The 21,998-nt window shown below is 31.1% G+C and overlaps 1 protein-coding gene across 6 annotated transcripts in view; it reads right to left on the bottom strand.

The window, feature by feature from the left end:
• Positions 1–21,998, bottom strand: part of LOC106472317 (methyltransferase-like protein 22) — a 30,555-nt gene that overhangs the window by 3,030 nt on the left and 5,527 nt on the right. Inside the window, exons 1-9 of one of the 6 annotated variants that reach the window (XM_013932951.2) lie at positions 21,349–21,435; positions 17,470–17,593; positions 16,144–16,290; positions 9,198–9,238; positions 7,973–8,120; positions 4,817–4,975; positions 3,307–3,378; positions 1,633–1,732; positions 1,228–1,393 (exon numbers count right to left, since the gene is read on the bottom strand). In XM_013932951.2, coding sequence (XP_013788405.1) covers positions 1,228–1,393; positions 1,633–1,732; positions 3,307–3,378; positions 4,817–4,975; positions 7,973–8,120; positions 9,198–9,238; positions 16,144–16,290; positions 17,470–17,593; positions 21,349–21,351 — 960 coding nt within the window. In that variant the 5' untranslated portion in view covers positions 21,352–21,435. Of the gene's footprint in view, positions 1–1,227; positions 1,405–1,632; positions 1,733–3,306; positions 3,379–4,816; positions 4,976–7,972; positions 8,121–9,197; positions 9,239–16,143; positions 16,291–17,469; positions 17,594–20,863; positions 20,953–20,973; positions 21,251–21,348; positions 21,436–21,998 lie in introns of those variants that run through there. The other 5 variants (XM_022400924.1, XM_013932953.2, XM_013932954.2 and 2 more) reach the window with 5 other exon arrangements.

The raw sequence follows: 21,998 nt of genomic DNA, 5'->3' as shown, positions 1-21,998 counted from the left end.
GGAGAGGTTGGCCTGGTGCAGAGCAAGGCAGAACTTGTGCCCAATAATGCATAATTTCATTTGATAAACACGTTTAGATTGAATGGTAATTTATAATCAGTCACAAGAACGTCGAATCTGAATCACTTGAAAAAAACACGGGGGTGCTTAACTTTTTTCCAGGTGTATATAAACCAAAAAATGCAATGGAGATGTGACTAAACATTTAGAGATATTGAGAAAAAATAAAAGGGTGACCTTAAATTAAAAGGACTGAAAAATCATGATAATTAACTTGAGAAAAAAACAAACTGAAGAGCAAGACCACCAATTAAAAGTATTACTATTATGTTTGAGTGTAATGTACCTAAAACATTTACATAATGAACTGCAGTTCTGTTGAACTTATTTGTACATAGAGTCAAGTTTCTTTACTGTATCTGTTCAAAAGTTTCTCTTTCCCAGGTTCTCTGTTCATTAATTAGTTACCAAGAGAACACTTAGACTTTGACAAACAAAACCAGAACATAAGAGTACAAAAGATAAATGATTGTTAGATATATGCAACCATTTCAACTTACGTTCAATGTGAGCATTAAATTTAGTTATTTAGAAATGATACTTTATTGCAGGTTTGTTTATGTAAGTGTGTATGAATTACACATTGTGTAGTTCAAGTATTGTGTATTGGCATATGTTATATTATTGCATCATGTTACTAAAATCTTACAAGTTTTTCTTATTGTTCTGATTAAGTATTATTGCATCATACTATCTGGTAGTGTGTACAACATCCTAGGCCTCAGTCAGGCTATAAATATGTGTCAAAATGTAGTTCAAGTTAGTAAGACATAGATAGATAGATCTTGATGAGTTATTGTGAGTATAGCCATAAAGAGTGTATAGTGGCATTTTTTAAAGTGAGATTATCACTGATTGTATTGTAATAACAGAGAATAATTTATCAAATTGTGTTGTAAAGTAACTGAACCAGCCTGTGTGGACTTTGACAAAAAAAAAGAGCTCTGGATACAACTGTGATAACCAACAGTGTAACAAACATTTGTATATATGTTTGACTTGTTTTAATATATTATTTTAAAACAAGTGGACTGTGTGCCGTTTGTTTATTGTTGAAATTTATCGCCAACAAGTCACAGATACCTACTATAAAGAATCTGGCCCATACATATATATATAAAACGACCTGACAATGATTAAACCAATAGCAATGCAAAGTATTCTAACCAGTTGGGGAGTCCGTTTGTAGTGAAATAGCTGAGGAAAAAATGTAGGAACCTGTTGAACATCCCAATCCTGGTGACCACTATGGAGTGGCAAGTTCTGCAAATACTGGTAAAAATGAGTGTAAGCTGGGCAGGCTACATCCATGACATCAAGGCTGAAGTTGATTCTGTGTTGGAACTAAGAATGTTTAATCCACATAAAGTAAAAAGGTTGTGCACATATTCTTTTCCAATAATATCAAAATATAAAAACCTTTGTAGATGAATAACTGATTGCTTCTCTTATCACATTGTAATTTCTAAATGTTTATAAATCAAATATTTTGTTTACCATCCTAATACCCTTATTGTTTTATTGGTTACTTTAAAACATATTAAAATGTTTATTAAAAAAAAATTCACAGACCTTTTTTCTAGGGAAATATACAAAACTTTAGATGGAGGCTGAAGCATAAGCCTTATGACAGTTTCAAAAAATGCATCAGTCAGATTGTCATCATAAATCACTAAAGGAATGAAAAATTTTATCTCAATGATAAAGACCTTTTTAACCCTTTCTTTATTATCAGTAGGTAAATATATATCCATGAAAGGTAATGGATATTTGATACATGCTTATCTTAATTACAAAAACCTTTTTATTTCATTTCTGGAAGTTTTTAACAGTAAACAATTATATATTCCTGTATACTTGTGTCAAAGTAATTATACAAGTATTTCTTGAACTAATTTTTAACTTATTAATGCTCTTTACCTAACTGAATTCTATAGCCTGTTTATTATTTCAGGTAACAGAACACTTTCAAAAGGTTAAAACACCATTGTTCTCATTACTAATTCAGTATTACCAATATTCCAGGGAATACAACATATTTTAAAAGGAATGTAACTATTACCATAATTAATGTATCATTTCAAAAAACACAACCTTTAAAGAATGCAACAATCATTATGACTTCTATGTTATTCCATAAAACTATTTTAAACAGAGGAGAAAAACACTGATTATAGTATTGTTTCAGGAATACAATACTCCTTAAATAGGTAAAAAAGCTGTAATTATAACTACATTATTATCATTGTCCTACAAGACACAACAAACAATATCAGACAATAAAAATTACCATTATCAATTGAAAAATAACATCAGTAATTCATAAAACATGATATTCATTACTAAATTAAGATTTAAAGCACAACTATTACAGTACCTATATATATCTGTTGAAGTTAAAGCCATAGGCAGAAAGTGATTAAACAACTTTTTTTAAGTGTCCATAACTCTCTAGTATCTTGTCATTACCTATACATGCATGAATCCACAAGGGAAAATCTCAGGAAGATCCACAAATATAACCATTGATTTGACTACAGCATTAAAATATTTCAGAATACACAACTTTAACAAGCTTTGAATGAACACAGCTATTCTTAACTAGGTATTAAATACAAGTTCTCACAAAAAACCAGTTTCAATCAACACAATACTCTTTAACATGATATACAACACATAAGTTATAATGCAATTGTAATACTGCTCTTACTAAACACAACATTCCTTTAGCTAAATATAAAACACAATGGTTATTTCAACAAACGTATTACCATTGTTTCACAGAACACAGCTTTCCAAAAAATATGTAAAACACATCTACAATAACAAAAGTATTACCAGTTTTTCCAAAACCAAAGCTTCAGTTAACTAGATATAAAACATGACAGAAGCATCCAAACTTTTATAACACCCTACTTTAAATAGATATATATCACTATAATTATCATGATCAACATACTACCAATGTTTAAAGAACACAACTTTTTACGTGTTTGAAATTTAACTGCATTTAAACTTCTTGTTATCTAATAGTAAGAGTGCTTACAAAGCTACAAGGAGTATATTTTACGTATGTATTAGTAATATAGTATGGTTTAAGTATTACCAGGGGTGGGGTATGAATATCAATTAGAATTTCATTTTATATTTACTATTATGTCAACAAACATTAAAAAATTACAAGTAGTATAAAACGAGTCCCTTTTCATTCATAAAGACATTTATAAAAGCTAGAAAATATATTACCATCAGCTGCCAGAATTACATTGACCTTTTTCAAGTCATCCTTTTCCTGCATGGTCCAACCCCATGGGTCCTCTGTACATGTGAAAAATCTTAAACTAAGATTCTAATTGAAATATTAAACTCTTAAATTATACTTAGTATTCAAACTCATATACTATATATAACTTTTAATGTTTAGACAGTGTTACAAACACAAAAGTACACATTCTGTAAAAGGTTCTTTTTTTTAAATTGTTCTACAACTTCAATGCTTTTATTAAAATGACTGATTAAAGTCTACTCAAGAATATGATTTGAAAACATCTTCAGTGGCAGATTAAGGAATTGTATAATATGCAATACTGATTCAGATCTGAGGAGGAATCTAATTCAAAAACACAATTTCTTAGTTTGCTGTTAAAGATGTTTTAGAATCAGACCTTAATCAATCAATCAATATGTATATATACAGATACTCACATTAATTGTATACAATAAGCACACAGCTGATATTCAACTCATCTTTCTTCTGAGAGAGACAAACAACAAGTGTATATTTTCTTGACTTCATACATACACAATCTTTACCAAGTATATTCAGTGTAAAATTTTATTAGTACCTGATATTCTACATGTAACATTTTGCAAACTTATGGAGCTTATAAAGAGCATATGAAATTTACTTATAATAAAATGTGCACTTCAGATAATTTATTGTTCATTTTCAGTATATAGATAAAACATATTTTAAACTATAAACATCTTTTCTCAACACTTATTACCATCACATATGTGATTCACAGTACTTTAAATTAGTAAGGGGCTATTTGAGTCTGGTTTGTAAGGCTTATTCTCAAGCTTTTGTTATGGTTTTAAAATAATGTTTAGGCAGAAAAAACTTACTTGTATACAAATGTATTATAAAAAAATACAAAAATTGATTATATATTACAAAACAAACATTTAAATTATAAATCCTTTTATAAAATTATTTTTTATTTCTCAACTGGGTTATTTATTACAAAAAATATATATATATACCTCTTGTTAGAACAAAAACGATTTCCATTATGTGTATAAAAAGAAACTAATGATTTATGAGAAATTTATTTTTTAGTTTGTATGATGTTCTTCAAAGCAGGAAATACAAAAGAAAGGGGAAATGGGGCACTGAATGCAATATAGGAAACATTATATAACAACATATAACTAATAACCCGAAATCCAGCAAAAAATGACTATTCAGTAAAAAAAATGAAGTTGGGCCAAAGCAAAATTCCACAAATATGACCTTGGGAGCGAATATGTTAATATACTACAATTCTATTTATTATTGTAATTATACATTAAAAATGAATCCCAGTAAAAGTTATTAAACTTCCAATGTGACCAGTACAATAACTAAATTTTCTTTAGATATTTTAACATGTTAAATCAAGAAAGGTTCAAGTAAAGCTAAGTGTTTAACCATCACAAATATCATGATAAAAAATCAAGTTAATATTTAATTTAGAAATACATGATACCTTACCTAAATTAATCTCACATTCATGTTTAGTCCAGTCAAACCGCTTTACTATAACAGGACAAGATTTTTCACAGATGCTGTTCGACCTTTGAAAGTAACCCAGCAGATGCTTGTTCATCTCAACATTATTTTGACTGAACTCCAAAACATTATCTACAAAATCTGTAAGATTTAAAGTTTTTGTATTTAACTAACAATCAATTGAAGATGCAAAATATGTATTTTTTTGTTACAAATAATTGAAGTAAAAATGCAGACATGCTTGATGTAATCATCACTAAGTTGTACAGACTACATAAATGTAAAATAACACTGAACGTAAATCATTAGTCGGTAAAATAAATGTTTAATAACACATATAATGAACTAGTACACTATACAGAAAGATGTATTAAATAAAACTCACTATGACTAGTAGTTAATTAATATTAACTTTTGTTTATACATGTGCATTTTATGACACCTGTAATGAACTAGTGCACCATACATTGACATACATACCCCTCAGTAGTTTTGCATTTCAGTTTAATGTAATAATTTTTACATCTTTACAATTTTCATTTATGCTTCATTTGTTTAACAATTTTCTTTAAATTATGTTTTATAGCAAAATTATACAGTTAGTCTTTTCCAATAATTACTTGTTTTTGTATTTTTCATTTTACCATATGTACATTCCTAGTTTTCCATTTTAAACTGTATGGTGAAGTCACTTGAATGACACAACTAATTCAAATATTGTTAGTAAATTAACTGAACTTAATACACATATGTATATACAGAGATGTTCAACAAAAACTCACTACAAATTGGTAGAAGATACACACAGGGGCATACAGAGCAACTTATTAAAAGATTAGTGCAGTACATTTGAAAAGATAGTGGATATAAGTCATTAAGGAATGATACACTTAATTACAGATAATATACAATTAAGATTAACTTTACAAGTAAATATTACTCAAGTTAGAATTATGTTTATACCAATATTTTAGCATTTGCACTCTTGAAGATAACATAGTTTTACTTAATCCTCATCATTAGAGAGCAGAATGTTTAACTAATATTTATTCATGCTAACTTACTACGTGATTTTTTTATTCATTTCTATTCTACCACATTTTCCTTGTACAGCCATATTTGGCAAAGCTCTTCAAAGGAATGGTACTTATAAGGAAATTACAACTGTAATGTACCTAGATGTACCAATATTTGGTCCATAATAATTTTTCCATATTTCTGACCCGCATCATCCCAGTGACTCAGCAAGGGGAAGGGGGGGGGGTATAATCCCAAAGTCTGGGGTTTTATCCCTGCAGTGCATGCAACATAGATAGCCCATTGGACAGCTTCATGCTTAACAACAAGATCATCTCCTGGCCAGGTGTGTCCTAATGGGTAGTGTGCTCAGACTGTGAGGGTTTATGGTTTGCAGCCCATATCTCAAATCCTACAATTTGATCAGACAACAGTAGCCTAAGAGTTGGAGGTAAGTGTTGTTGACTAGTTATCTTCCCCATAGTCTATCAGTTCGAAATTAAAAATATCTATGCACAGATATCCTTTGTGTACCTTTGCACAAAAATCAAAAGCAAACAAATACAATCCTGAACCGTAATTTAATATCAGTTGAATTTCAAAAACATTCTATGTTTTTATAGGTTTTAAATAAATTTGTTTTATTTATTACAATGCTTTTTTGCTCATTGGGATAAGTTATGAAATTATTGATATTCAGTGCTCTTAATGAAAATCATTGATTTAAAAAGATTACATCCTGTAAGTAATTCAACAGTTTTTCATTAAAGATCAATATTCAATTTTTACAATGCACCTCCATTTCAAAATACCATTACTTTCTTTATTTACATATAAACTAATCATTAATATATTTAAATTGCATTTGTTTCTAAATTTAATTATTGAATGTAATTAAATTGGCATACATTAAATAAATATATGGAAAACATGTACATATAATCAGACAAGAGGCTTCCTCATAAACTCATATTTAGTAAATGGAATCAATCATACACACCTTTGTTCAACATATTACTTATCCACTTTGAAACATTTCAGAAAAACGTTTCTTTCCCAGCCAAAATACATTAATTGTTTATATACTGCTTTAAAAACTTTTCATATCAATTTCTTTAATTTCTAACCCACATTTTGCAATATTAGTGCCTGCAAGTAAAAGATAGTGCAATATACATATATTTATGCTTCAAGAAAATCATTACTAAATAACAAAACAATTTGTCAAATAATTACAACATTTTTAATAACAAAAATAAACATCAAGGAATGGGTACACTGTAAAAGTAATAGCCCATAAGTAATAAACTTCACAATATATTTTATACTATTTATATACAGTAATAGGAGATTCTTGATGAAACAAAGTGGAAGAAGAAATAAGTTATTCTGTACAAGTGCAATAAATATACAAGAGGTAACAAAAGTTAAACTTATATAGAACATAGTTTGCTAAGCTACAAGCATAGATATAACCCAGAACATATACAACAACACAGACTGAACAGGCATAGAAGGTGTAAATTAGACTGATTACAAAAATCTACCCTCTAAATAAGTACACTAGAAAGACTGAGACAATGACATAGAAAAAGACATAGAAATGCAATTAGTACTTTTTAAGGGGTAGTTGAGGGGAGGCAATATATTCTTTCTCAGGAACCCCAATGGGCTAGTACTACTCCTTGGTTGTTTACTAAAGTATTTATGTTGAGAATGTAGTTTATGTAAATGTTTCATTCCGTACTACCAATTCTGAGAATATACAAGTACAATATAGAGGCTCTATACAAGGTAACTTGTGTAAGTGATGTGAACTAAGTACATAGCACTTGATGAAACTAAACATCACGTGATAAACTACACATTATATTTTATACTACTTACATGTAACAATAGATTCTTGAGCAGAGTGGAAGACAAGTTAGAAGAATCATGCATACATACACACATAGAAGATGCAGAGAAAACTAAGTCTGATTTGGACAGAAGTTAGACTACACATGTAAAGAATACATCCTATATAGTTTCATAACGTGTAAACTGAAATATATATTTATAGGCTATACCTAAACCTGTAATTTTAGAAGCCAAATCAAAGGTTATGAATTGAATACCTACCTGTACAAAATACACAAGAACTGAACATCCCTGCTATAATGCTGCATAGGCCAGATCCAGCACCTAGCTCCAGTACATGATGCTCATTTAATATCTTGTGGCCATAACATAGAAGATAGTCACTTAATAATAATGCTCCACTCCAAACCTGTGTATAAATATAAACAACATATACATGTTGGAAATACCCGAGAAATTCTTTATTTGTTTCTGAATTTTACTCAGTGTGCATAGGAGCATTAAAATAAAACAGGGAGAAAATTTTGCCTGATACCATGTTTCACAGTAAGCCCCAAATTTGTCGACTCAACAAATGTATGATCTAAAATGACTGCTAAGTTTACCTAATAAAGAATGATATCAAAGAATCATAAAAATACAAAGTTAACAAAAAAGTGTGATCCATCAGAATAGTAATCTGTATGCAAAGAAAGTTTTATACAATTCAACAATCTCTTGCCTGCCTGGTCTGTAAGGATGATAAGCTTTATGTAAAGAGAGATTTATACAACTCTAAACCTGAATTGACTTGATGATTTGTCTGGATGGTAAGCTGTATGTAAAGAAAACTTTTACATAAATCTAAACCTTACTTGACTTCATGGTCTGTCAGGATGATAATCTATACATAAAACATTTATTTACGTAAATCTTTTCCCTAATTTGATGTGAGAATGATAAACTGTGTGCAAACACACTTTTATATAAATCTAAACCTTACTTGACTTCATGGTCTGTCAGGATGATAATCTATACATAAAACATTTATTTACGTAAATCTATTACCTAATTTGATATGAGAATGATAAACTGTGTGTAAACAAACTTTTATATAAATCTAAAACCTCACTTCATGTCATCATGTATCAAGAATGTAAGAGATAAAGTTCTTTCATATAGACAAAATTTGAATATACTGACCTAATTTATCAAAATGGTGATCTACATATATACGTAATACTATGTAGATCTTGAATCATAGACTATTATAATACTGACCTAAGTGTAAAAATATTCCTTGCATACTCATGTATCAGAAGATTATCTTGGATTTGATATACGTGTAACTCTACTTGTTGTAATGTGCTACGAAGGTGACTTAAGTATTATTATTGTATAAATAAATACATCTATAACCTCAATTTTTATGAGGTGTCACAAAAGCCCTAAACAATGTAACATGTTGTTTCAAAGACAATCTAAATAAAAAATGTTGTCAGCTTACCTGCAATCCCACAAGATCTAATGGTGTGCACAGAAAGTGATCTGAATGGACAAAAAACAAACACATTGCTTAATACATGTCACACTTTAAACAATATATGTTTTATTTGTTTATATATGTCTATTTAATATATGTTTATGCATCTCCCAGAAATAACCACCCTTAGATACAATTTCATTCAGGATATGAAGATACTATTCAGAACATCATATTAAAAGGTGAGTTTCATCTTTCCTTTCTTTTACCAAACTTTTTCTTGTTTTATCACATACTATGTTAAAGTTGCAGCTATCAGATATCAATGGTATAGGCTAATAACCATGACAAAGTTAACATTTTTCTTACCTGAAAATGTATTTCAGATAAATACCTCTCTTCACAACAAAAGGCTATTAGCTCGCATCACTGCTGTAAATATTTTTGTAAATGCCACAAGCCTTGAAATGAAGCTCCCACCCCTACACATATTAATGTGTAATGTGCCAGCCTATGATATAATCATCATTAGACTAGCCCTCCACCAATAGGAGGGAAACACATCCTCCATGTGCAGTAATCCCCATGAGCACTATCATTGAAGCATAGGCTTACTCTTGAAAGGGCGAAAAAAAAAAAACACCAGAAGTGGGAAGGAAGGATGAGATATGCAGAGCAGATAAAGAAAATATTAACTTTATAAATGTATACTTATCGCCCTGGACAAAAACAAACAAACTAGAATATCACACTGATAATTAGGTGGAAGGGCTGGTAGAAATAGAGAAACTACAAAAGCAAGCTCCTTTCTGAAATCATAGTATCAGAAAGAGAAAACCCATGGAGATGTCATCCACTGGGGGGGGGGGTAGTCTAGTGAGACTAACTTGGTGCAGGGAATACTCTTCATCCAATAAAAGTGATACAGCAAAAGATATTGTCAAAATAACCTTCTGTGTGGTGCTAGTGTTATATATGTGGGTGTAATGTAAGATTCCTTAACTGGATATTATCTTTCAGGTAGTTGGCTGAGCGGAACTGTGTAGTGTATCTAGGGCCATAAGACAGGCCATTCTGCATAGGAGAAATATTTGCAAAATATTCAGGTGCAGGGAAAAAACATCCCAGTCCTGCATCCTAAGAAGAATGCAAGATCTATCTGGCTGGTTTAATCACCAGGAATGGCTTGGTTTGTAGTAGTATAACCTGTACTATACTTTCAGCTAACACCCCAGCCCTACTTACTCATCAAGAATTGCATTTGCTTGGTCTCATAACAGGCTGTACAGGACAAAGGAGACAATTTGAGTTGGAATGATCGTAGAGAGAAGAAGAGGAAGGGAGGTTGAATGAATGAAACATCCAATCACCCTTCTGAGCAGGCTAGTTTTAGAGAGGAAGGAATGGTCAGGGAAGATTAACCTGTCCCTATGGCAAATAGTTCAGGAGGCATCCAAAGCAAAAGGGTGAGAATGATGGCTCCCACAAGCAAGAAGGAGATGAAAATATGTCTGAAGCATATAAAAAGAAATTGAACTACACCAGACACAGAACTTCCTCTGCCAGATCTGTAATGTCTGTTGAGTCTAGGATTAGAGACCTAAAGAGTGGAAGCTAGGTGTTGAGAGGAATCAGAAAGGCAGCAATGATAAGACTCCCATAGTAGGAGCAAATCCACTAAAAACACCAGAGAAGGATCCAGTCTAGGGAAGATAGTTGATTTACCACCAGAACCTAAGCTTCTAAAAAATGGTAATCTGATAGTTGAACATGGTAGTTGTAGGCCCAAAAGCAAAAGTGTAGAGCAAGGAAAATATAGGTCCAAAGAAGGTGTGCCTTCCTGTGGACGTAAGAAATGAATGATGAGGTGTTTGAATTGATAATGATAAAAATACTAGAAAGAAGAGACAGAGGGTTATGGAAAACTTGCAGCCAACATCTCAAAGATGTAGATATAGGAAAATCAGTCATCTGGAGACCAAATGCCAGAAATGCACCCAACCTGAACAGAAGCATTGGTTGACATATTTTGTTTGGTTGTCATCGAGTAAAAAGCTACACAATGCTACCTGTACTGCACTCACCATGGGTATGAAAATCTGCCCTGAGAGCTTCTAAATATGTAACTCTGGGTGAAGTGGGTGAAGAGGGGATGTCCTGGGTTATGTGAGATTGTGTGAGAGGTGAAAAGAAGATTGTGGATCTCCAGATGTACTTGCACCAATTGGCCAGATTCCAGTGAAAGGAATGTGTCCATGATGGATGAGCCCAAGAGGATTAAGGGAATAAAAAGAAGGTATATACCCCCCCCAAAAAAAAAAGAAAAAGAGACAAATTTTCTTGTGCAGGAAATTTAGGAGACATGAGAGCCTTGGTAGCAAAAACTTCATGTCTAAAAGATACAAGAATTGAGAAAGACCCCCAAGTAAATGATATACAATGTGGGGGTCAAAACTGAATTAGAGAGCCAAACCTACCACCCCAAACAAAGAAAGGCAGTAGCAACAGTGAAATCCATTGGATTGGGCAAGTAGTGGTCAAACATCCTTAGAGAAGTGAAACAACAGGCCTCAAGAATGTAACCTCTCAGCAAAAGCTCACTAGACTAAATGGAAACATATGGCCAACTTGAAGGGACAGGCTGTGAACTGAATGTTCAAACATTGCAGATGAACTAAAGGAAACAAAAGGTTAGCATAAAAATCAGGATAAAGAGAAAGCATTTGAGACATCAATTCAGGTTATCAACAACCCGAGAAAGTACTCACCCACTTAAAGAGTGTGAAAATCTTTCACCTAGAACTAAGGACAAACCAAAGATGGTTCAAGTGAAACAGATCTATGACAGGACACAAAAAAATAGGAGTAAAACCAAAGAGTAGGATTGAGGAAGCACTTAAGTAACCCAGTAATATGCAGCAAAGAGAGTCAACAAGTGTACAAAGTGGTATAGATGAACTCCCACTGGACAGGAACTGAGAGACAGCTCCAGAAACAAATTGCTTCAAAGGCCTGTAACAGCCAGGAGGGGGAACTTGGATAATAAAAAGATGAATAGCAACAGGAGAGGAAGTGACTTCACAAGAATGTAGAGGATGAGACCTGATGGGACCCCATAATCCAAAAAGGCAAGAAAGCAAAGTTAGCAGGAATGAATGCTAAGGAGCTACATCAGCTCAAGATTCCAAAGTATAAGAAACACCTCTCAAAACCTCATCATAAATAAAGGGTGCAACATAGAGATCCCTGAGAGAAAATTGAGGAAGATTAATGTCAGAAAGTAATGCAATCCAATGAAGTACATCCCAGAGACAAAGAAACCAAGTTAACTGGGACACAGTAGTTGAAGAAGAAAAACTGAGAGCAAGATGAGAAATAGGAACGTGCAAGTTTCCCAGTAAAGCTGACAAGATCATGATGAGAAGCCTCTAAAAGAAGGTGAAGTGTAGACAGATAGCAAAGAATCTATGTAAGTAAGAAATAAATATGTATAGATGGAGTGAGAGAAAGAGAAAGAAAGGAGATCTCTAAGCTAAAAGAAAAGACTCAAGCGATGGAATTTCATGCTACAAGGTAGCCCAGATTTAGCAAAAACAACCGGAGAAAGAGAAAAACAAAAGACATATACTTATGTAATCCAAGCAGTAAATGACAAAGATGGAATTACCAGATTCTCTTCAAGAAGGGGGAACTAGAAGCAAAAAGCAGGTGTGGAAACAACATTGATGAAACTCATCAAGAAATGAGAAAGGATCTGCTGAAGTGTGGATCCAAGATCAAAATGGAACTAATCACCCAGTGCATAATGGTGGTAACATCACACCATCAGAGTGCCTCTGTACACCATTACATTATTGGATGATTGCTGTTGAGGAGTTCAAGACTTCAGCAGATAGCAAAAACATGGAAACATGAATTTGTAATCCACATGATTCACAAAACCAATTTTTTTCTTAGAAATAAAAATTTGCTGGTATGTTATGGTGCATAGGCTTAGTGATAACACAATAAACCCTTACAACTGGTTAAAACAACAGGACAATTACAAATTTGATTAAAAGTGAAAGTCAAATTGAAGATAATTTGAATCAAAGTTCTAACTGAAATGTTTAAAACTTGATATATTTCTTTCTCATAATCAAGAAAATTAAAGAATGACAGACTACACAACAAAGAGAAATGAAAGTTGAAATAATAAGTGCAAAAATTATGTTAATTCCTAATTAAAAAGCATATTTGAATAAAGCAGTGCTGAGGAAAGAATGGGTATTTGTCAATGCTAGTACTCATGAAAATTACAGCACATGGAGGATTTGTCACTCTGCTATTAGTGGAGGACAAAAGTTAATATGTGTAGAGGTGGGAGCTTTGTTAATGGCAGTGGCATGAGGTAATAGCACGAGGATATACACAAATAAATCTTAGCTTGTTGCAAGTGGGCAAATTAAACAAATTCAGTATTTCTTGTCAATATTTGCTTTAAATACAAAAATAGAAGATGCCTTTTAAATTTGTTGCTTGTTCTGCTCATGCAAGTAGACTAACATATCAATCTACACTTCCTGCAAGCACAACTGAGCTACTGGTATACAAGTTCACTAAACCTAATGCTGGTGTTATTATATGCTTCATGGTATAAAGAAACACCTTCCAAACAATCTTCTTGCTTGTCCTATTGCTTAACTTAATATATGCAGTCAACTGAGACTTCTGGCATGGTCTATGATATCAGTAGACAAGTTCAGCACACCCAATGCCGAGGCCTTTGCCAAACAAACTTTTTGCTATGTGGCCTAGTGATTATGTAAATATAAATTAACTGTTAGTTTAGATTTTCTACGTTATCTATGATACAAGTACAGAAATTAAGAAAACTCAATATTTCATCTTAGTATTTGCTACATGTACTGAATAATGCCCTGTAGAATTGAGCTTGTTACCAGCTTGTACAGTGTTTAAGAAAATATGTTCTACAGGTTAATGTAAACTTTCTGCATGATCTGTGGCACAAGCACAGAAAACTCAATGCCTATAGACAGGTTTATAAACTTAATGCTTCTTAAAACAACATATGTTATAATTACAGAAGCCTTATATTAACTCAAATTTGTTGCTTGACTTGCCCTTTAAATAAACAAAAACTACAAATTGACCTAGACATGAAATGAGCTGTTTGATCTATTGCTGTAACAGAATGATTTAAAAAATAACAAATTATTCACTCTGTAGACCTGAACCTACTATAAAGTTTCTAAATTTAGTAAACACGATTTTTAACTCTATGTATCCATGTTAATTTGTTTACAGTAAAAGTACACACTTTATGCAAACTAAAACTTGGTCCACTGTTCATGTATTATTAATGAAAACTCTCACTTAATGTAACTCTTTCAAGACAGTCATCACCCTCACCAGTGGTCAATTTTAAAGGTTGTCTGGTTGTTCATGAAAACGTAATATCCTATCAAGCAACTACTAATAGTAGCCTGAGTTGTCCATTGGACAACCTCAAAAATTCACTTTAGTGTAGGGTCTTTCAGCAGGGCTTAAAATCTATAGGTACATGTACAGGGTCAAGTGCACATGTTATAACCTTTTTACAGAGTTACATTTAAAATTTAATTAAACAATTTTATTATTAATACAATAATAAACTTTGCATCAAACCATAGTTGATAATTCAAATTTTAATACTATACAATTTTTGAGTATTTAATTCAAAAGAAAGTATTTAAAAAAATTTTGAAATATTTATTCTTGAGTGTCACATGCATGTCTGCACTCTTTAAAGCACATTTTAAAATGTTCTTTCCACCCCTGAAAGAACTTCCAAGTTTAAAATAACTTACACACTTGTAGTTTAGACTTTGCTAAAGCAGGATTTCATTTTTATAAAATCCAATGTAATAACTTGATTGAAATATAAACCATAAAGTTGAATGCACTTGTCATGCCCTCCTATCACAAACAATTTTTATCGACAATATCAAAAATTCTCTTTGATGTATGCTCCTGGATTATTCATAATGGATAGTATGTTTTAAAAGTTTTGAATTCATTACAAGGCTAGATGTTCTCTTGATATTATACAAGCTATTTTTGCACTAATTTCCTTCTGGCTGTTAATGAAATCCCATTGACAAGCAAAAGAAATTGTTATAAGTAAGTTATAGTTTAGTTAGAAAGCCAGTAAAATTATGATAGTTATAGGTCATTATATTTTTTTATGCATATTATAATTTTGTATTCTAAGCTGCATATGTGAAATAAATAAGAATTGAGTAATGTACTAACAAAATTCTCCCTAAAAAGAAGGGTTAACTTTTATACAGACTTTGATGGCAAAAAGTACAGGAGTCACACATAAGTACTAAATTTATTTTTATGTATATTTTTTTTATGTATCATTATAAATATAACTAAAATGTAAAAATTAGGAACTTATTAGGTGAGATAAAAAAAATCAAGTCAAAACATGTGATAGCACAATCAAGCAGAAGCACCTGTTGCAAATTTAACATAGTTGTAAATTGATTGCATTTGTTTGTAACTTGATGGCATTGTTACTCAAAACTTTACTAGTTGTGGTAATTAACTTTCACATAAATCTAAGGGGCTTTAAAGCAATAAATCTAAATGACAAGGAGATTTAAATTGTTTTAGCTTTTTCTGTCACAATGAGCAGTCATTACAGAAAGAAAAAATAGAAGAGTAATTTAGATTTATTTTGTATTTTGTCAGGTAACCTTTCCATTTATCAACACATTTATGGTAAAGAAGTTGATTAGCAGTGTATGACTGAGTGAGTTCAAATAAAAAATATTCTATACTGTACTAGTGTCTTTATTGTATGTTTTGTGAACATCCTAGATCATGCACTTATTTCCAACTGAAAAATTCCTTAAAATTGACAACTTCTCACTAGAAATATACAAAGTATAACAGATACTAAACTGAGCTGAACACATACTTAATAACATTACTTCCTTTTCATCTGACTCTTCTCTTTTAACAAGTAAGTCACCATCATCATCATATGATAGCTCTTTCCGTTCCAGTGCATTATCATTGTACTGCTGCATCCCTGGGAGTTTAAAGACAAAGTGTGACTGTACCACTGTGGAAAAAAATATAAAATTTAAAATATTTTAAAACTTGTTACAAGTGTGGCAACTTTACACGTTCTTGTAAGAATTTTTGTTTTGTGCTTTACAAGTTGGATTTTTAAGAAATTGGTAAGAAAGTCAAGATATGGTCTGCTGTTGAAAAATTTATAAAGGAGCGATAAACAAATAATTTTCTAATTGGAAGAATGTAGATAATAGTCTCTGAGGTTTCGTTTTTGGACTTTTCTGTATATTATTAATGTCACTGATTCATACAGTTTTTTTGGACAGAAATATTTCAAAATTCAGTAACAATCATAATATATTAGAAAAAAGCTGATATTGTTGAAAATGTTTCTTGTCCTCAAAAGATTACAAGTTTTAATAACCAAAAAAGAATGTAGAAAATAAGCTTGAAAAGTACAAAGTGATAGACTCAGAATGTGAAAGTTCAAAAGAATATACTTGTAGTGAAAGAAAACATTAGTGATATGGAAAAACTGATGAATTTAAAGGGAAATGTTTTTTAAAACTTTGAACTGATATTTTACCTGTGGTGAAAAATTAAAACAAAGAGAGATCTGAGATATATTTATATGGATTTTGGATTTATAAAAATTACTCTAACCTTTTATAAGATCCTGGTGAGGTCTTATTTCAAGCACTTTCTATATTTTTGGTCCTTTTATTACAATAAAAATTACATGTTCTAATGAGTGCAGATGAAGAACCTTGGAATTCTATGAAATGTGAATTGTACAAAAGGTTTGAAGATGTTAACTTATTTTCTCTGGAGCAAGTAAGAAATAGAAGTAACTTGAGTTAGGTATTTAAAATTGTTAGGAGCTTAGATAGTCTGTATGTGTAGCCTGAGTGTTGGAATAAAAATGTTGAAAATGATAATTTACATAATAGGATTAATAATTTTAAGCACTGGAATCCTTATTGTTTGGCAATATTATTCATTTGCAAGAGATATACATGTAGGAATGGAATGCTTGATGATATGACACATGTTGTTAGTTTAAGTTCACTTAAATTTGGTTGGATTGGTGTGGAGTGGAGGAGGTAATCTTGATGGGCTGATCAGATATCTATCAATTTTGTTTCTTATATTGATGTCCTTACAATAATTTTTTTTTTATATCAAATTAAATTTTCATCCAAAACATTTTTATTTTCACATGTACCTTTCAGCTGACTCTTGACTTCATCACTTGCTGTAACACATGCCACTATTGATACAAGTTTGTCTTGTGGTCGGTTATCAGAATAAAGATGAACATCAGACAATACAAGCTCATCAGCTTTCATCTATGGATAAGTAAACTTAATATTAATTTTCTGAACTGACAAAAATTATGAACTTATCTTTAGTATGGTATGTTTATTTCTTTTAATGCCTAAACAACTTCAATGTATTCATGCTAACCAGATCCAGTAGTAAGCATAACAAACAAATTATCCAATGATTACTGTATGAACTAAAACAATTCTTAGGTTCTAAGTTGATGGTACCATTATTTTTGTTGCTTTTCAAATGTGTTTCAATGCTTTGTTTATACAATAACAAGACTGTTTAAAGTTCATCAATACACAAAACTATTCAGGAAAAATATAAAATGTAATTCAATACAAGAAATACAATAACCCGAGGGTTTTCAAAACTATCTTCCTAAAGCATTCAGATTATCAGGTTTGGTTTTGGTATTTATGTATTGTTTTAGCCTATATGTTCCCTTAATATCATAAGTGTAATAAGGAATAACACTGATGTTAAAATTATTTTTTTTGTAATATTTTGTGAAATATGTCTTAACACAAGTCAGTGATATGAGTTTAGGACAACAGAGCATATACAAAACCTACAAATGACAATATATTTAAAAATACATGTTAAACCCAAGGAATACTCATGTAGCAAAGATAATTCATTATCCTACAAGTATTCATAGTTAATTCATGTTCATTGTTTTCACTGTCATACATTATTATCATATAGCTTATTTTCAATAAAAACATGGTACAAATTGCAGAATCATTAAAGACAAAAATGGAGAAAGTCGTTTTAACAAGCACAGTATTTCTTAATTATTGAATTATAACTTATTAATATTTATTTAAGGAAGCTTTCAATATTTTAACAAAAGCAGTATTCCCATAGATGTACCACTGGAAGAACCAAGAAGAATGAAACATACACGACCATTATTTAACAAAATATACAGGTAATAGTTAACTATAGCTAAACATCATATGGATCTTTAAATACCTGTATTTTGACCTTATGAAAAAGTGATTTACTGCTGTATTGCTATATAAGAAAAACTTGTTAATTTACTGCATTCATAACTTTGAAACATTTGTAAAAAAATAAAATACCAAGTGCATTTCATACAAGTTATAGAATAGTGTATATATGATATACCATAATGTTTAATGCATGACAGAGTGACACATAACAATTATTAATAGCGAGTAAGTTAATTCTTATCAAGCCTTGAAAGGTACATGAAGCTGGTGCTTAACTGCAGCTTAGGAGAATAGTGCTACATTTCCCAAAAGGTGAGATGGTTGTACATCAAAGGTCAATCCCTGGCCACATACTGGTACCCATTATACAGCTGGGTAGACTGAATCAATCAAGGTAAACTGCTCTGCTCAATGACAAACATTTTAGAAGCAAGTCTTGAACCATCAACCTTTTTTACTAATAGCCTGAAACATTAACCAAAATTCTATGTATGTATTCTAACGACAATGTCTACTTGAGAGATTGGAAACACTGCTGAAGATAAATAGTGTGTGTTCTTTATAGCAAAGCCACATTGGGCTACCTGCTGCATTCACCGAGAGGAATCAAACCCCTGATTTTAGCATTGTAAATCTGAAGACTTACTGCTGTCCCACTGGTGGACTGAAGTTGAATAGGGCTCCAATGCAAACTACGACTCTCAACTTTAATAGCTACTTACAGTCATTCTTTCAAAAAGTCTATGTAGTTATAGTTGGTTTTTCTGTTGTTTAAATATTATATATACTGATATTTTTTGCAACGCAATGATGAAAGAACTGTGAAAAAAGAAACTGCTAGTTCTTAGGGATGCCATTTTCACAATTATAAATATCACAACTTACAATGTAGCCATTTCCATGTGCTAAAGGAAAAAAGTCATTACAATGGCTGAATACAAATCCTACCTTTGCTCAACATGTGAAATTAAAAATGCTGCCAAATTCAAATAGGGCATCAATGCAAACTACGACTCCCAACTTCAACAATGAATGGCTCTGTGAAGAATTTGGGATTTATGCAGTACTTAAATGCCACTTCATTTATGATTAATTCAGATGAACAACTTGAGTATAATAAATAAATTTATAACACAAATAGTAGTTTTCTGAAAATGCATTCATCACCACCCGCTGCCCTGGCTACATTATCTTATTAGTATTAATACTGGTAGTAAATTAAAGACCAAGAATTATGGCCACAAATTTTCACAACACTCACTGATAATGTAAAACACTAAGCTCACTTCATATCATTTTCTCTAAACTTTAGATGAATCTTCTACAAAATTATGTGTATCTAAACTTAAGTAACAACTACAAGTAGTTCTCTCCTGTAAACTTTATATATTGAACTTTGACTCCCTGTGAATTTTATAAGCTTACTTACATGAAAAACATATCTTGTTTTATTTAATATTTCTTAGATGACATTGATAAAAAGTTATAATACATTCAATTAGACTAAACAATACAAGGCAACAAAAGTGTTTAGGACAGTAACATATATCATAAAAAATACTTAAAAAAATATAAAGCGTTTAGTTACACAAGAAAAAAACAGTATTTAAGTATTAGAATTACTGCTGAAGTAATAATAATGAAGTTTATATCAAAGTTGTAAACATTTTCACAAAGTAGTATCTTGATATTCTTTAGACAAATAGCTATGACCAACTTAGAATTTAAACTGCAAACTTATTTACATATTTCTTTAATATTAAAAGGCAAACAATTTCTTTCAAAAGGTCTATGTAGTTGTAGTTAGTTTTTCTGTTGTTTGGGTATCACTTAGACTGATATTTCTTTGCAATGCAACGATGAAAGAACTAATTCCAAATGGTTTTTCCCATTATCCACTTGTAATTCCATGATGATAATGGAAGAGTTGCACAAAAATGAAATACTTTAGGTAACTAAATGCAATTTTATGTACAATATTATTTTCTACTTTATTAATAATTAATGTTTGATTTCTATGTGAAGGTGGTTCATGTTTACTACATTCTCAGTTAAGTTTTCTACTATTCTACATCATACTATGTTATACTGTCATACTTATAGTATTGGGTGTACACGAAACGCACACGTGTGTATCATAATATTAATACTAATAATAAGTACATGCACCTTTATCAAAAAGCAATAGAATAAAGAAAGGGGTAAAATGTCAATACACACAACATTCGTGTTTTACATATGTATATATATATATATATATATATATATATATATCACTTCTTAACTCCATCAGAATTTATATTTGATATTGAACGTTTACAGGTTTACCACCTTTTGAATTTTTCAAAATCTGTACATGCTTATACGCGCGCAGTCGGAAGTTGAATCCGACAAGAGTTCTGCTGATCGTGTCAGCGATGATTCACTGCAAGCGACCTTACTATTGAAAAGGAAGTTGCCAGTTCTTATGGGCGCCATTTTCACAATTATAAATATTCCATCCTACAGTGTAGCCATATTCACGTGCAAAAAGGAAAAGGCCACTGTAATGGATGTATACGAATCCTATTTTTTGTTCAACTCAGGAGACCGGAAATACTGCTAAAGATGAAATGGGCACTTATGCAAACAATGAGTATGACTCCCAACGTCAACAGTGATGAAGAGTTCAAGATTTATGCAGTACTTAAATACTACTTTATTTCTGACTAATTCAGATGAACAACTCAAGTATAATAATACAAAAAAAAGTAGTTTTTGAAAATACGTTCGTCACTCGGGCTGTCTTGCCTATATTATCATATTAGTTAACCTACCATATGCCGATGATGTTATGGGTGTGCTCGGGTTAATTCGAAGTTGTGACAGATACAGAATTATGATTCAAGTATCCCATACACTCCGACGCTAAACTTATACACTCTTTTTCTTTTTACTTTCAGTTGGAATGTAATGTAAATAACATCAAATGAAAATTCTATGTTGAATTATTGCATCTAAATTATTAGTCTTAACATAAAATTGTTATTTTTCAACAGATATATTATATATATATTTTTTTATGACTTATTTTTACAACACTTTTTTTTTAGATTTTCAAACAGGTGTCTTTTTTATTTTTAGACCAACAGGTATTATTTGCAGCGTATTTGATTTTGGTTAAACATTTTACAAGCAAAGTGCCAGTATAATAATTGTGTATCTTTCTGTTGGACTTCCTATCCAAAATGTACTGTCGAATTCTTAGGGTCATTGATAACACAGGCCTGCGAATTTAAACTTCATAAAAGTCGTTTTGATTTTTAACGGATTTTCATAATTCAGCTACGCAGATTTCGAAAATAATATTCATTCTTTGCTATCACGTAAGGATTTTTTTTACAAATCGGGAAAGAAAAAACTTTTACTTAGATCAAATTACTATTTCGTTTACCACAATGAATATTTTTATTTAATGTTTATTAAC

The sequence above is a fragment of the Limulus polyphemus genome, unplaced genomic scaffold (genome assembly GCF_000517525.1).
Source record: "Limulus polyphemus unplaced genomic scaffold, Limulus_polyphemus-2.1.2 Scaffold5242, whole genome shotgun sequence".
Classification (NCBI taxonomy): Eukaryota; Metazoa; Arthropoda; class Merostomata; order Xiphosura; family Limulidae; genus Limulus; species Limulus polyphemus.
Note: the sequence above shows the minus strand (reverse complement) of the source record. Positions and strands in the feature narration are given on the sequence as shown.